Source organism: Xenopus laevis, chromosome 2L (assembly GCF_017654675.1).
Source record: "Xenopus laevis strain J_2021 chromosome 2L, Xenopus_laevis_v10.1, whole genome shotgun sequence".
Taxonomy (NCBI): Eukaryota; Metazoa; Chordata; class Amphibia; order Anura; family Pipidae; genus Xenopus; species Xenopus laevis.
In genome coordinates this window covers 99,368,274-99,383,198 of record NC_054373.1, presented here as the reverse complement: position 1 = coordinate 99,383,198, position 14,925 = coordinate 99,368,274, and the positions used below count along the sequence as shown (strand labels likewise).

The window sequence follows — 14,925 nt, the reverse complement described above, 5'->3', positions numbered from 1 at the left end:
AAAATCTTAACCTTTTGTAGAATTTATTTAATCCAGCTAGTTCCACAAGAGGTTAAGATTTTAATACACAATCATTACCGAGTTCAACCCTATAATCTAGATAGTTCATAGTTTTTCCATCCTAAATTTGCAATCTGGGCTGCCCATGACAAGGGTTATAGGGCCTTGTAATGTAGATAAATTTGTAACATAGTAAGTTAGGTTGAAAAAAGATACACGTCCATCAAGTTCAGCCTTTTAAATCTATATACAGTATATAATCTACCTAAATGCTAGTTGATCCAGAGGAAGGCAAAAAAATCCCATCTGAAGCTTCTCCAATTTGTCTCAGAGGGGAAAAAAAATCCTTCCTGACTCCAAGATGGCAATTGGACTAGTCCCTGGATCAACTTTTACTACGAGCTGCTACAACAAAATAGGCATGTATGTGAACAATGTTGATGGCATAGTTATACTATTATAAGGCTGTTAAAGTTTAGCATAAAAATAAAACATTTCAAGCCTTATTGTTTATTAGGGGCTGTGTATGCAGTTGGGCTCCATAACAATAAACAGAGTTTTGTTTATACAGGCATTTTTGAATACATGTATTCATGATGCCATGCACACATTTGTACACTAGTCCTTAAAAGCTGCACATATTAATTATGTTGCTCACAGAACTTAAAACATGGATAGTATATTATACAGTTTAATGAAGAGTTCATGAAATACAGTACCAAATTCTTGCTGTATGTGGCAGGTAGTTTGTGTATTTATAATTTGTGGTATGTGAGTATTGGCCTGCTATTTTTAGCTTGAGCTAAGAATTTGGCATCTTACAGTAGATTACCAAAGATATAGAATTGTCTCTGGCCTATTGGCTGGGTGTATTGGAAAGATTTAATCTCTCCAGTTAATTTAATGTTTGAAAAATGGAGTCTATTTTAGTTGCCCTGCTTTTCTTGTTTTTAATGTTTAGAATTGACAAAGGGGAGTAGTGTTGTCTTCTTTATGTGCTTACCACAGGCAAAACAGGAAAGGAATTTTTCAGGCAGTGATTTCTTATTTTTTCTAAAGACCCTAGTTTTAAAAAAAAAAAGATTAACACCTAAAACATGGCAAGCTTTTACTTTAAAATATGTAGGGGAAAAACATCATATTTGTGGGAAAAAACTTTTGCATCCCCCAAACCCGATGTCTGAATAGAATATGATCTGATCAGACTATATTATCAATATTTGTGCTCAGAGTAGATTCTAAACTAACTCCCTCTGAATATTATTTGGCCTTCAGTCACCTGAGCTAATATTTTTATTCAAGTTTGTCAGTTACATTTGGGCATATATATTTATTTTGTAAAGATTTTCCCTTCAATTTAATAAAACATTCCTCCCATTTGTGTCAATATTAGAAGCCAGAGTAGGGTCAGATAGTAGTATAGTGACTGTAGCAGTAGTATAGTGATTGCTATCCCCTTTAGCTTCCGGGTTGAGAGACAGAGGCAACTATTTAGGGGACTGAACACAGATAATAGGCCTTTTGTCTACCTGTATTTCTACACAGGAAGAGAAAAAGTCTAGTGTGCCTCTGGCCTACAGCCAAGGGCAGATGGAGCGTTAGGTTCCAATGCTCTCAGTCTGTGTATTTCAGGCTTGGTGCCCCACCTACATTCATTTAAACTGCTTTGGTGCAGGCACAAGCAGCAGAGGTTGGCCTGAAAATACATATTTGGGCCAACCTCTGCTGCCCTTGATTGCACGCAAGCAAATCTAATGGAACTAATCCGCTTCTCTTAGCTTGAGAAAAATACAAAGGTTGAAAGAAGCGGAGCCAATGCTCCATCTGCCCATGGCTGAAGAGTGTTATCGAGAGTCAGATTCCGTGCTCGTACTTTGGTTTCTGCAGCCGGAATTGATATCTAATAAATACAAGAGATATGGAAGTTTTTTTTAAAACTCAAGGGTAAGTAAAATATATTTCGTGGTAGATCAAAGTATATACAGTATCAAATTTTTTTTGTTAAAAAACGTGCATGCTTGGAAGGTATGCAAGATATTTCTTTGAAGTATTGGGCAGGGCCCTTTTCACCTCTTCAGTATCAGTTATTGGTTGTTTTGTATTTAATTCAGTATGTTCAATGTATAAACCCATTTACAAAAGCTGTGGCACATGTTGGCAAATGTATTTAAGTATTTCTAAAATTACTAAAGTATTACTAAAGATAAAAAAACACTCCAAGTTTTTTTAAGAAAACCTTTAATTACAAATGTATAAAAAAAAACCTGCAACCAAAAGATCAACATATGAGCAAAATAACATCATAATGTTCTTACTAGATCAGTGCACCACCCTGAAATTTCCTAATGAAGTGAAAAATAATAACAGATTTCAGCTCAGCTCCACCTGATTGATGTGAGCCCTCAATACTTTGCTAAGAATTAATAACTAAAAAACATCAGATTATATTTCATGTGAAATATAGCCCTGATTTCACAATAGACAGTAGAATGACTAATGGTAACATGCTTACTGGTTAGGATTTGAGCCATATCTCAAGAGCAAATCAACCATCTTTGAATGCCCAAGCAAGGCTGCAATGAACAAAGGAGTTTGACCCAAGGAATTAATAGAATCTGCAGATATACCTGAAAATTAACAAATTGACAGGTTACTTTACAATTTTCAGAGCAAATACCATACATGTGATCAGTCAATAAAAACTTCCATAGCAGTTCTAGGCAAATCCCAGAAGCAATATTCCTAAAATTCAATGTCATCTGGTCCAAGATTTCAGCATATTTTAAAGCATTTAATAGAGTCCTCTGCCCAAAGACTGACTGAAAAGTCTGATATTCCTTTTCTTACCTCCATAAAGGAGCAGCATATTTACTAGTGGAACTTAATTCAAGTTAATAAAAATGCATCAGCCTGCTCTTAAATATAGCAGACTTGGAGGCACGACTTTCACAGCAGAAAGCTTTCCCATAGCTTACCAATATCTATTGTGTATAATTCATTGCCACTGATTATCAAAACCCACTAGAAAGTTATATTCTACTATTGTTTAATGAATACAGTAACTTCTTTCATCCCCCTGCCAATCCTTGTTGGTCTTTTTCTTTATGACTGAAACAATAAATAAAAATAACCTATAAGGAGAAAAAATATTCATACTAAAGTGGCAATATGCCTCTTCAAGTCTTTTAGAAACAGCCAGAGATAAAAAGACAAGCATAGCTTCACATACAGTAAAGGTTTAGTTAGTAAAGGTTTAGTTATTATTATATATCATATATTAAATATATATATAATACACAAGAGCCATGAATATTCTATAAATTATATTCTTATAAATGGTGCTTAGTGATGTCATCTGTTATAATCGAAACTTAATGATGTCATTTCTGTCACATGACTCACTGAAACTTGTGAATAATAATAAATACTCCCCCTGTTGCAAAATATGAGGCTTCGGCCTTGTGTTTTTATATGGTCATGGAACTCCTTGGTAACTTATAATATATATTTAACAATAGAAGTACTTTATTAACAATTTATATATACAGATAAATAAAACAATATCATTTACAGGATATTCATGGCTCTTGTGCATTATATATATATATATATATATATATATATATATATATATATATATATATATATATATATATATACATCTCCAAATTCTACTGTTATATATATATAGATATATATATACATACAGGTATGGGACTTGTTATCCAGAATGCTCGGGAGCTGGGGTTTTCCCAATAGGCTGGTTTTGTTTCCAATAAGGATGAATTATATCTTAGTTTGGATCAAGTACAAGGTAATGTTTCATTATTACAGAGAAAAAGGATATCATTTTAAAAAATTCTGATTATTTGGATAAAAACAGAGATGTCCTTTCCGTAATTCTGAGCATTTTGGACTAGTCCGATTGCCATTTTTGAGCCTGGAAGGAACTGGAGAAGAAATGGGTTTTTTTTGCCTTCCTCTGGATCAACTCGAAGTTAGGCAGAAGTGTCTTTTTTTCAACCTAATTTACTACATTACTTACTATGGATAACAGACAGGGTTGCCAGGTTGGCGGTTTTCCAGCCAAATTGGGCTACTAATTTAAAGCCCAGGCTGGTTTTGAAAGTGCAAACTAGCCAAGGTATGGATTTGGGCTACTTTTTGGGCCTTTGGCTGGTTTGTACTTTGGAAACCAGACAAAGTTTTTTTTGCCCTAATATGCCAAGCCTGAGTCTCCCAACGCATGTTGGATAATGTAGTTTTTGTTTAACAATTTGCCCACTGCCAAGTTTAATGTAAGACTGCAATACCCAGCATGCAACTGACTTGTGAAGAAGTCTGAAGTTACCAGATTTTGGGCTCTGTACCCCAGTCTCACATTTTTCCGGTGACTTTCCTCTATTTCAAACAAATTTGGGGCAAAAATCTGCTGGCCACCAAAATGTCTAGAGGTTGAGCTGTTTTACCAATATTTATTGAAATTGTATATTTATTAGGGCCTTATAGGGCACCTGTACTTCCTGGGCCCCCTCTGTAGTTATGCCCCTGGTTACAGGCAAATCTGTCTCATTTTGCTTCATAGAAAGATTTGTGAAAGTGAAAATTTGAAAAAGGCATATTTTCACATATATTCATTTATTTTTTAGACTTTTTTCACTGCACGTATTGTGCTATTTTTTGGGCTACTTTTGAAGTGCCTCTTGGCTAGTTTTGGGCTGGTTTTGTTGCTGGGCTAGTTTTGATAATTAGACCTGGCAACCCTGAGAATAGATCCCATACATGTATATACAGGACAATTATATATTAAAAAGGAGTATTAGAATAATACAACTATCTAGGAAATGGCATGCTTTACCTTTTTTGAGCATTTGTTTAACTTTTGTATAACAGCCATATTTTACATCCTCATGGAGTTGCTTTTCATCAGAGTCATATTTAATTGAGCCAATCCGGACAGGACAGGGTTGTAGAAGACGGATAGAGTGAGACATCCTATCATAAAATACATATGACCAAATATATTTATTACTTAACCACAATATTCTCTACGCTACGTTTACCCCTGCCAGTACACAGAGCCCCTATTAATATGAATTACTGGGTGAGTTTTCGGTCATTTTGGGAATCAGTTTATTCGTGATGTTACACAAAACCTGCGCACACCTGCAATACCTTTCTTGCCGCTTATCTTCCACTCTCGCTATCAGTGGAAAAGAAACTACGCCACCTGTGTTCAAACTCCAGCCAATATGCGTTTCCAGCCAATGTCGTCAGACGTCATCAACGCCTGACGACATTGGCTGGAAACGCATTGCACGATTGTCTTGGACGTTCCAGGCGAATCTAGCTATCTCTCTAAAATTGTCCTTCGGTGCTTTCCATACCTGTAGGGGATGGTAGTCGCCATGTCTACTGATGGCAGGACTGGCAGTTCTGCATAATGCACTTAGAGAGGTTGCGGTTCTGTGACTCAAGCACGTACGGGTTATGTACTGTTGGAGTGTATGGGAATCCTTTTTTGGCAGCATGCAGAGGGATGTAGGCAGTTTTCCCTTGGCACCGGCCTTGAGGGTAAAGTTGATCGCTACCGGCTTCCGTACAGTGGATACTATCCTTGAATTCAATGCTGGGGAGCTGAGCAGAGGTAGGATGGGAAGTAAACAACTCGTATTGTGTATAGGCAGTGAGGAGGTGCAGCTTAGTTTACTTGTAAATAGTACATTTGGCAGTATCTATTACAGCTGAAGTACATAACTTTGTGACTTTAAAACAGATTTTCATTTCAGAGCATGGCATTTCAGTGTTGCAAACCGTACACAATTCTATAATGCAAACAATTACTGAAAGTTTATTTTGTGTGTAAATAGGCTCGCTAATTATGATGACATCTGAATGAAAGAGGTTGTGTGGTCCTAATTAAAAAAATTTGAACACATTTGGAAAAGCAACGTTTTCGTTATATATGCAACTATGGCTTATTTGTTGCCCTGGTTGATGATAAAGGATCATTTGAAATATGTTTTATTAATAAATATGTTTTAATTTCATTAAACAGGGCAAGTTCTGAAACTGTAACTAAAACCATGTTCTGCTTTTTCATACTAGCACAATCAAAACAATTCAACAGTCTACAACTGTATGATGAGCAGCTGTCAAAGCTTAACAAAGGCTTCTGGAGATGTTTTTTTTTATAAAGATGGCTTCTGCGTGGGCTGATGATTTGTTTTGGTTGTGCACATATCAAAGGGAAGTAGAATGTGACTTTACTTTCAGTTTCAGATTTTGCCCTGTTTAGTTCAAGACAACAAAAAACAGATATGTCCTGCATGATAAAAGTGGAAGATATCTATATATTGGTTAAAACAATAGGAAATAGTGTGTTTAGCACAGGCTCTGTTTATTTAGCTATTGTTGAAAATGGGGAAAATACAGACACTTTAACAACTTAAAGTGCTACCGAGACATTGTCATAAAAATCAATAGTAACCAGGCTGCTAAAATGGTATAGACAATATTTTCATTTTGTAGAAATTTTCCTCCAAGCCAAGTACAGTAGTACTTTTACACAACCAACATTGAGACTCTACTTTAAATCCCAGAGGTCTTGTTCTGTCAATCCCTCTGGGCTTGAGGCAGCACTATCCTTTAATACTCTGGACTTGAGGCAGCACTATCCTTTAATACTCTGGGCTTAAGGCAGCACTAGCCTTTAATAAGCTTTATTGGTACTTTATTGGTACTCAAGCCTATGGAAAGATAGCACCTCCTCCAGCCCAGCATGGCTGCAGTGTTGTGTTAATAAAACATTTTGTTATACAGTTTATAGTTGACCTTTATTGGCAATACTTTGGCTACTGGAAAAAAAGATAAACAGGATTAAAATGGAACATTAGTGTCTTGCACGCAAGTAAAAATATTAAGTGGTAAGGTCAGGGTGCACAAAAACGGATAGGATCAGTTGAGGGGCCATATATGAGTGTGCATAATTCAAATATATTTTTTAAAAAGTTACAAAGGTAAATCATTAACTCTATATAGCATATATTATTTGTCATATTCGTGACAGCTGTTCTACAAGAGATCATGTTTAAGCTGCTTGAACTTGTATGATTTTTAGCAGTTTTAAGGCAATGTGTATCTCCCCTACATATACAGTGCTATTGGTATGTATATTACAGCTGTAGCTGAACTGTACATTAGCCTAATAGTCAGGAAAATATTTGCAATCTTTTGTACCTACTTTACTGTGCAGTTTTCCTGCCACTTTAGAAAACCACTATTTTGCAAAATACTTTTTGCCTTTTCAGATTGCTCTACAAATACATACTTAAGTGTTATAACACCCCCTCCTTCACGAAACATCACTTTCAAAGGGGGCTTTATAGACAGAATATTAAACACATTTTTGCAAAAAGGATATTTACCCTTCTTTATGTAAGCTGCGTAATGCACTTGCTACCACCTCCCCATTCACTGCATGTTGTAGATTAAATGTGGGCACACTTAAAAAAAAAAAAAAACATTTTTAATACATTTTGTTTTGATCTACAGAAGCTGGTATCACTAATGAAGAGGCTGTGGAAGTTCTACAAATTGTAAAAGGAGAAGCGCAAAGCAGCTCATCATGCCAGATAATCCAGAAGCGCACAGCACTTGATCTGCTTGTGCAGGAACAATCTCAGGGATTTATTATAACATTCTGTTCAGCCCTGGATGAAATCTTAGGTGGAGGAGTCCCAGTAGCCAAAGTTACAGAGATCTGTGGAGCACCTGGTGTAGGGAAGACACAGCTGTGGTAATTAAATGCAAATTATTTGATAATTTAATAGAAAATATGGGTAACATTTTATAATTCCTCCTTTCATCAACTTGTTTTGTTGTGCGAAAGTTCAACAATTCACCGCTAGGCTAATACCACAAAAGATGTTTCCTCTTCTACCAGAGAAAATGCTACTATCACACCATTGGTAGGCACATACTAATACAAAAGGCATCACAGGCTGGATTTCAGTCTAAAAAAGCACACGTGTGCTTTTTTTGATGAAAATCACCACATCTGACAAGATGTTACTGTTCCTGTCACTGTGCACAAACCAGGGGACAGATTTTCTCCAACAATGGTTTTCCACTGTAGAAGAAAATGCCTCAGGCCATTAGCCTTAGTGGAATCTGAAGACAAAAATTAATACATAAGAGATTTAATGTGATAATATACTTTCTATATTGCACAAACTTTGATCAACCAAAATGAGAAATGATGTACACATGTGCACTAACTGCGGGTCTGTATACGTTTATACCTTTGCATAGAAATAAAACATAGCAGTTAAACGTATGCCATTGCTTCTTATGGCCATGTATGTAATGTATCCAACAGTTCAGTGTACAATATGACCTACCAATTATATAACAAAAACTATCTCCCTTAAAATATGTACAGGGACTTGCACACATATATGAGACCCACCTGAGGCCAAATTTAGTCAAACAAATTCCATCACAGCAATATACAAAATCCCTGGCCAAGACGGGTACTCCTTAGGGACTTATACATATCTGGGACCTTATCTCCCCATTTTAAATGCATAAATGCAGCTTACCAGAAGAAGCTGGTAAGGACAGAGCTGGATGTAGTCCAGTGTAGGCAGGCCGGATCTAAAATAAAAAACAATCTTAGAATTGGCAAATTTATAACCATGAACAAGCCGGTGTCAAAGCAAAGGAGTCAACATAAGGATTAGGGAAGTAGAAACTAGGGAACAGCTGCAGCAGGAATCAGAGCACCAAATAACAAGCAGGCTTGACCTATAACTGACAGACAGTGAGCTCAGTAAAGGGGATATATTAGCCAGATTGATTGCTAACTCTGAGCAGGGGTATAACATACTGTATAGTAACCTGCAGGTCACTGGTTTAAATCTGGACATGATGTTACAGGTTCACCACCATCTAAATCCTTTCTGTAAGCTACTATTACTAATACACTGCTAAGACTGGGTAAAGGACCAGTTAATTGCATCAGGCCTTTATCTCTGCTTACCAAATTCACGGTTAATAGACTGAAACTCTTTTCTGTAATCTGTTATGCCTCTATTTTTCCACAGTGAAGATTATGTTTAATGGAACTCTTTCAAGGTTGTGTAACCTTTTTACCAGGACAATATAGGGTTGCCTCCTTTCATCTGTTCAGTAACTGAACTACTCCATAAGAAATAATCTCCAAGTTCAAGGACCAACTACAGCAAACTAAAGTAGCATCAGCATTTCCAGGTGACCGATTAGTGTAGGTTGTTAGTTGTGGGGCTGTAAAGCTGGCTTCAGTCAATTGCATGAATCATATTCATTAAATGCACTTCCATCGAAATGCGCTCCTTTCACTTTTGAATAGTTGCCGTCTGCACAATTGCCTCCTGTCCTGAATGTGAGTGCAGCTGCAAATGAAATGGAGGAACTCTGAAGCTACCACTTCTGCCATCTCCAAATAGAATGTAGCTCCAGGGTTTCCACAATGGGCTATGTTGGTCACCACACTGCAGTTAAGCCAAAGGAACAGGGTGCATTCATCACTCTGGACCAATTTTTTGCTGAATTGCATCCAATTCAATCAAAGTGTGAATGTAACTGCGTTCCTTTTAACATGCATTTTCTGTTTACAATGAACTTTATGGAAGATGGCCTTCCTGTAAAGAGTAGTAAAAGTAGCCCTACTAAAATGTATTTGTTTATTTTAAAGCATAGCTTTGGGACCTATTATCCAGAATGCTCGGCCCGGCTTCCGATTAACAGATCTTTCTGTAAACTGAATCTTCATACCTGAAGTCTACTACAAAGTCATATAAACATGAAAGAACCCGAATAGGCTGATTTTGCTTCCAATAGAATTAATTATATCTTAGTTTGAATTAAAGTTACAGGTCAGTGTAAAAATAAAAATTGGATAAGTAGATAGGCAGTGCAAAATAAAAATGTTTCTAATACAGTTAGTTAACCAAAAATGTATAAAGGCTGGAGTGACTGGATGTTTAACATAATAGCCAGAACACTACTTCCTGCTTTTCAGCTCTCTAAATCTGAGCGACTTGAAGGGGGGCCACATGGTACATAGCTGTTCAGTGAGTTTGCAATTGATCCTCGGCATTCAGCTCAGATTCAAAAGCAAACAGTTATGACCCATGTGCCCCCCCCCTCAAGTCACTGATTGGTTACAAATAAAATGTAGCAGACAGCACCATCCAGGAATTCAATTAAAAAGCCTTTATTTGTTACTTTTTGGCTTCATAATCCGGACAGATACAGATCTGTCTGTGCTACATTTTGTTTGGATATTTGAAGTTGGTTGGAGTGGACACCAAATGACGTGCACCAGATTATTAACAAGAAATTGATCTCTTGGTGAGTGCTGGCTAAATTATCTTTCTATGAACTGATTGATAACTGCCTGGTAACCAGTGGAAGCCAAGAAAGCTGAAAAGCAGGAAGTAGTGTTCTGACTATTCTGTTAGACATCCAGTCACTCCAACCTTTATACATTACATTTTTGCCGAACTAACTATATAGAAAACATTGTTTATTTTGCACAGCCTATCTATTTATCCAGTTTTTATTTTTATACTGAACAATTCCTTTAAAGCACTTTATGATCATTACACCGGTATCACTGTGCCCCGTTAACCCATGGCACCTGATCTATTGAACAGTGTTGGAACAATCACAGAAACCGCTACAGCTCTCCACCACTGGAAACCAAGAGAGCTGAAAAGCAGGAAGTAGTGTTCTGGCTATTATCTTACACATCCAGTCACTCCAGCCTATCCATTTACCCAATTTTTATTTTTACACTGAACAATTCCTTTAAGTACAAGCTACTATTTTACTATTACAGAGAAAAGGGAAATTATTTTTAAGCATTTGAATTATTTGGATAAAATGGAGTCTATGGTGTAAAAGCAAATAAAAATATGTTACAAAAAAATGGAGTCTATGGGAGATGGACTTTCATTTGGAGCTTTCTGGATAACTGATCCCATACCTGTTTATCAGAAGCCCCTATTCCTTATTTCATACTGTATATACTAAGCAAAATGCTGGTTTACCTCATTTGGGGTAAAAACAAAAAAAAGAAACAAACATTTCCCAGGCCTGAAGAACAACCATGTGGGGGTCTGCAACAAAATACTTGATTGAACACCCACAATAAAGTTAGATCAAGAGGGTGCAAACCTAAGGGGCAAATTTATCAAGGGTCGAAGTGAATTCGCGGGAATTTTTGAAGTAAGAAAATTCGAAGTAATTTTTTGGTTACTTCGACCATCTAATAGGATACTACGACTTCAAAATAGTGTCTCTTTAAAAAAAACGTCAACTTCAATACTTCGCCAAATAAAACCTGCCGAAGTGCTATGTTAGCCTATGGGGACCTTCTAGGTTTTTGTAAGTCGAAGTAAACTAAAAAATAAGTACGAATTTACTTAGACCGCAGGATACCCAAATTCGATGAAAAAAACTTTGACTTTGAATTTCAATTCGATGGTCGAATTTCGAAGTATTTTTACTTTTGAAATTCGACCCTTGATAAATCTGCCCCTAAGTGATTGGTTGCAAACACAGGACAGTCCTATGGTTAATGCCTTTTTTAAAAAATCCCCACAGTGGTTTAATTACACCATTGAATAAATACGTGCAGATTCAAGCTGATTTTGGCCAGGAGGTTTCTTTTAACTTTTCATGCTCCATTGTGATTATCAGTAACATCTCTTTTCATTTAACATTGGTGTAATTAAGTAAACGTAATTGTGAGGGCCACCATTAATGATGAGGTAACATGCTCCATGTAGTAACGCAGTGACAAATGCTAGCGCAGTCTTGAAAACACAGGATGTTTTAGCAATTTGTAGTAGCTAACATTTTGTTTGCATTACAGACCATATTGTTGTAAAGTTGATGGAGGTTTTAATTCAGTGCCAGTAAATGCACTGTCCTGCATTTTGGTGTTTTTTTTTTGTTTTGGTTTTTTTATACCCATCGGAAATGCATATTTTTGCCATTTGGCTGATCCAGTGAACTTATTGAAGCTGTATAGATTGAGCATTGCAGGACTATTTTACTGTATGTTGGCTGTAACTTGATACACTTAAAATCTTTATTCAAAACCTTTCTCTTCTTCTGATTCCTCCTCCTCTATTCCTTTCAAATAATAGCTTACCACCCTCCCCATCTAAGTAAACCCCCCCCCCATACAAACACATTTAGTTCTCCTATAATGCTGTATATTCCCAGGTTTTTTACCAACCCCTCTAAGCAATACTGATGCTATACACATGATCTATTAAACATTAACAATGTATAGTTTTTATCTCTTATCTATACATACTGTCATCAAGATTTGTATGTTGTATGTCTGTTAAAAAATAGAAATATCTATGAAAAAAGGATATTACCTATACAGGGGTGTAACTACAGAGGAAGCAGACCCAGCGGTTGCAGGGGGGCCCAGGAGGTATAGGGGCCCCATGAGGACCTAATTAATTTACAATTTCAATAAATATTGGTCAAACAGGTCAATCTCTAGACATTTTGGGGGCTGAAAAATAATTTGATGTGGGGCCCAGTAATATCTAGTTACGCCACTGTATAAAAAATACTTTTCATAACAAACTAAATCTGCTGAATTCCTTAATTACAGCATTTGATCAATGTTTGTTACAGCCAGCAGATGGTGCTGTAAGTCCATCATAGGTATTGTCATCCAAGCAATCTACCGCTAATAAACAGACATTATATACAAAATATTTAGGACTATTCAACAGCAAATGCTGCTATACATTTGTGTTATGTGTGCCTATTTGTCTGTGGTCTCTAGCTTCTGATGTAGGCAATAATATTATCATTATTAATAATATTAACAGGAATAAACAAAGAATGAATTTATTATTATTATGCAAGACTTAGCGTGAATTTTACTATGATAGGCAGGGGCAGATTTACTAAGCTCAAGTGAATAATTCGAATGCAAAAATATTAGAATTTCAAAGTATTTTTTTGGTTACTTCGACCATCGAATTGGTCAAATTTGATAATCGAAGTACTGTCTCTTTAAAAAATACTTCGACTTCATACTTCGCCACTTTAAACCTACCAAGGTGCAATGTTAGCCTATGGGGACCTTCCCCAGCACTTTTCTACGTTTTTTTAGGTTGAATAAAAATCCTTCGATCGATCGCTTAAAATCGTTCTAATTGTACGATTCGAACGATTTCATCGTTCAATCAAACTAATTTTATTCGATCTTTAAGCTTTTGCATTAAAATCATTCGAATTCAAATTTGAAGGATTTTACTTCAAAGGGTCGAAGTAACCCTCGAAATTCGACCCTTGATAAATCTGCAGTTTATAAAAATGTGAAAAAATCTTGTCTTGCAGGTTTATGTTTCCGGAAGGTGACATAGATGTGCTCTATGCCTTTGGTTAACATTGACTTTCATGGTACTTCTACATTATATTAATGGGATTTTTTTTTTCCTCCTGGGCAGTATTTCAAAATTCAATGTTCTGTCTCAAAATAGACAAGGCAAATTCACTCTTTAGAAAATTTACCCATTGCTTCCTATACAGTATTGACAGTGGTATATTGGTATTGGTACCGACCAACAAATGGAAACAAATGTTCTTTACTAGTAGTAATTGTTTTTTATTTTTGCTTTTGTGTACTTTGTTGTAATTATTGGACAATGTTAAAAAAACATTATGTAAGACTAAAGTGTACAGTGCAGCAAAATGTTTAGATACATTCAGATTTGGACAGCATGCTAATGTAGGGAGAGCATTGCTGTATTGTACCAATGAGATCCTAGGTTTGGTTGAATTAGTTGGTTAACCCTAGTAACAGATCATTAATTATATACTTATGGTATGGGACCCATTATCCAAATTAAAACCTGGGGTTTTCTGTATAAGGGATCTTTCCGTAACTTGTCTGTCAAAAATAATTTAAACAATAAATTAACTGAATTGTTTTATTTAGTCTCCAATAATTAATTATATCTTAGTTAGGATCAAGTACAAGGTTTCATTATAGAGAAAAAGGAAATAATTTTTTAAAAGGTGAATTATTTGATTAATATGAAGTATATGGGAGATGGCCTTCTCATAATTTGGAGCATTCTGGATTATGGGTGTCCAGATAATGTGTCCTATACATGTATTATAAATTCATTAGCAATTGCTTTTTATAATCATGTTAATCTGTAACAATGACTGGGCAGATAAAGCCTGCCCCGCAGCTCAACTCATTTAATGCAACAGGACTCACTTAGCCCTAGGCTGCATCCCACCAAGCAGAGCATTTTGCAACATGAATCCTGTTAATGGCATTTGATTAGTGGCAGCGCTGAACCAGAAGTAAACAGCAGCAATTAGGCTGTTGCCATACCATGCTAGATAAGTATACAATATTGGGTCACAGTGTAAAAAACATAATCTGTTCCCCGTTAGACATCTCCCAGGAGACCTTATTTGAATTCCTACTGTAGAACATTATTCAGCTGAAGAAATAGTTTTTGGAGGGTTCTCCTGTTAATACTAAAATTAAGTTAATGGCAAGTTACGTGTGCTTATAAGCTCCTTGTTTGCTACAAATCTGTCTCGTATCCAGATGACCTATTGCTAAAATCCATCAATATCATCTTCTACAGTATGCAACTTGCAGTGGATGTTCAGATCCCAGAATGTTTCGGAGGTGTCGCTGGCGAAACAGTTTTTATTGATACAGAATGCAGCTTCCAGTTAGAGCGGCTAATGGATATTGCTAATGCTTGTCTTCTACATTGCAATCTTATTGCACAGGGTCAGCAAGATGAAGGTATACTTCCAAATTTAAAGAATTGTGCTAAATGGCTTGCATGTTTATTAATGATACAATCATGT

General features: G+C 36.1%; 2 protein-coding genes across 11 annotated transcripts in view; one reads left to right on the top strand and one right to left on the bottom strand.

Moving 5' to 3' along the window:
• LOC108708317 (inactive serine/threonine-protein kinase TEX14) overlaps positions 1 to 5,272 on the bottom strand; it is a 44,006-nt gene extending 38,734 nt beyond the window's left edge. For 3 of the 4 annotated variants that reach the window (XM_018246903.2, XM_041582240.1, XM_041582241.1), the window contains exons 1-3: positions 5,176 to 5,272; positions 4,859 to 4,995; positions 2,513 to 2,627 (exon numbers count right to left, since the gene is read on the bottom strand). In XM_018246903.2, coding sequence (XP_018102392.1) covers positions 2,513 to 2,627; positions 4,859 to 4,994 — 251 coding nt within the window. In that variant the 5' untranslated portion in view covers position 4,995; positions 5,176 to 5,272. Of the gene's footprint in view, positions 1 to 2,512; positions 2,628 to 4,858; positions 4,996 to 5,166 lie in introns of all 4 variants that reach the window. The other variant, XM_041582239.1, reaches the window with a different exon arrangement.
• Positions 5,273 to 5,321: 49 nt separating this feature from the next.
• rad51c.L (RAD51 paralog C L homeolog) overlaps positions 5,322 to 14,925 on the top strand; it is a 43,714-nt gene continuing 34,110 nt past the window's right edge. For 3 of the 7 annotated variants that reach the window (XM_018246905.2, XM_018246904.2, XM_041582242.1), the window contains exons 1-3: positions 5,322 to 5,647; positions 7,555 to 7,798; positions 14,694 to 14,860. In XM_018246905.2, coding sequence (XP_018102394.1) covers positions 5,491 to 5,647; positions 7,555 to 7,798; positions 14,694 to 14,860 — 568 coding nt within the window. In that variant the 5' untranslated portion in view covers positions 5,322 to 5,490. Of the gene's footprint in view, positions 5,648 to 7,554; positions 7,803 to 14,693; positions 14,861 to 14,925 lie in introns of those variants that run through there. The other 4 variants (XR_005965463.1, XR_005965464.1, XM_041582243.1 and 1 more) reach the window with 2 other exon arrangements.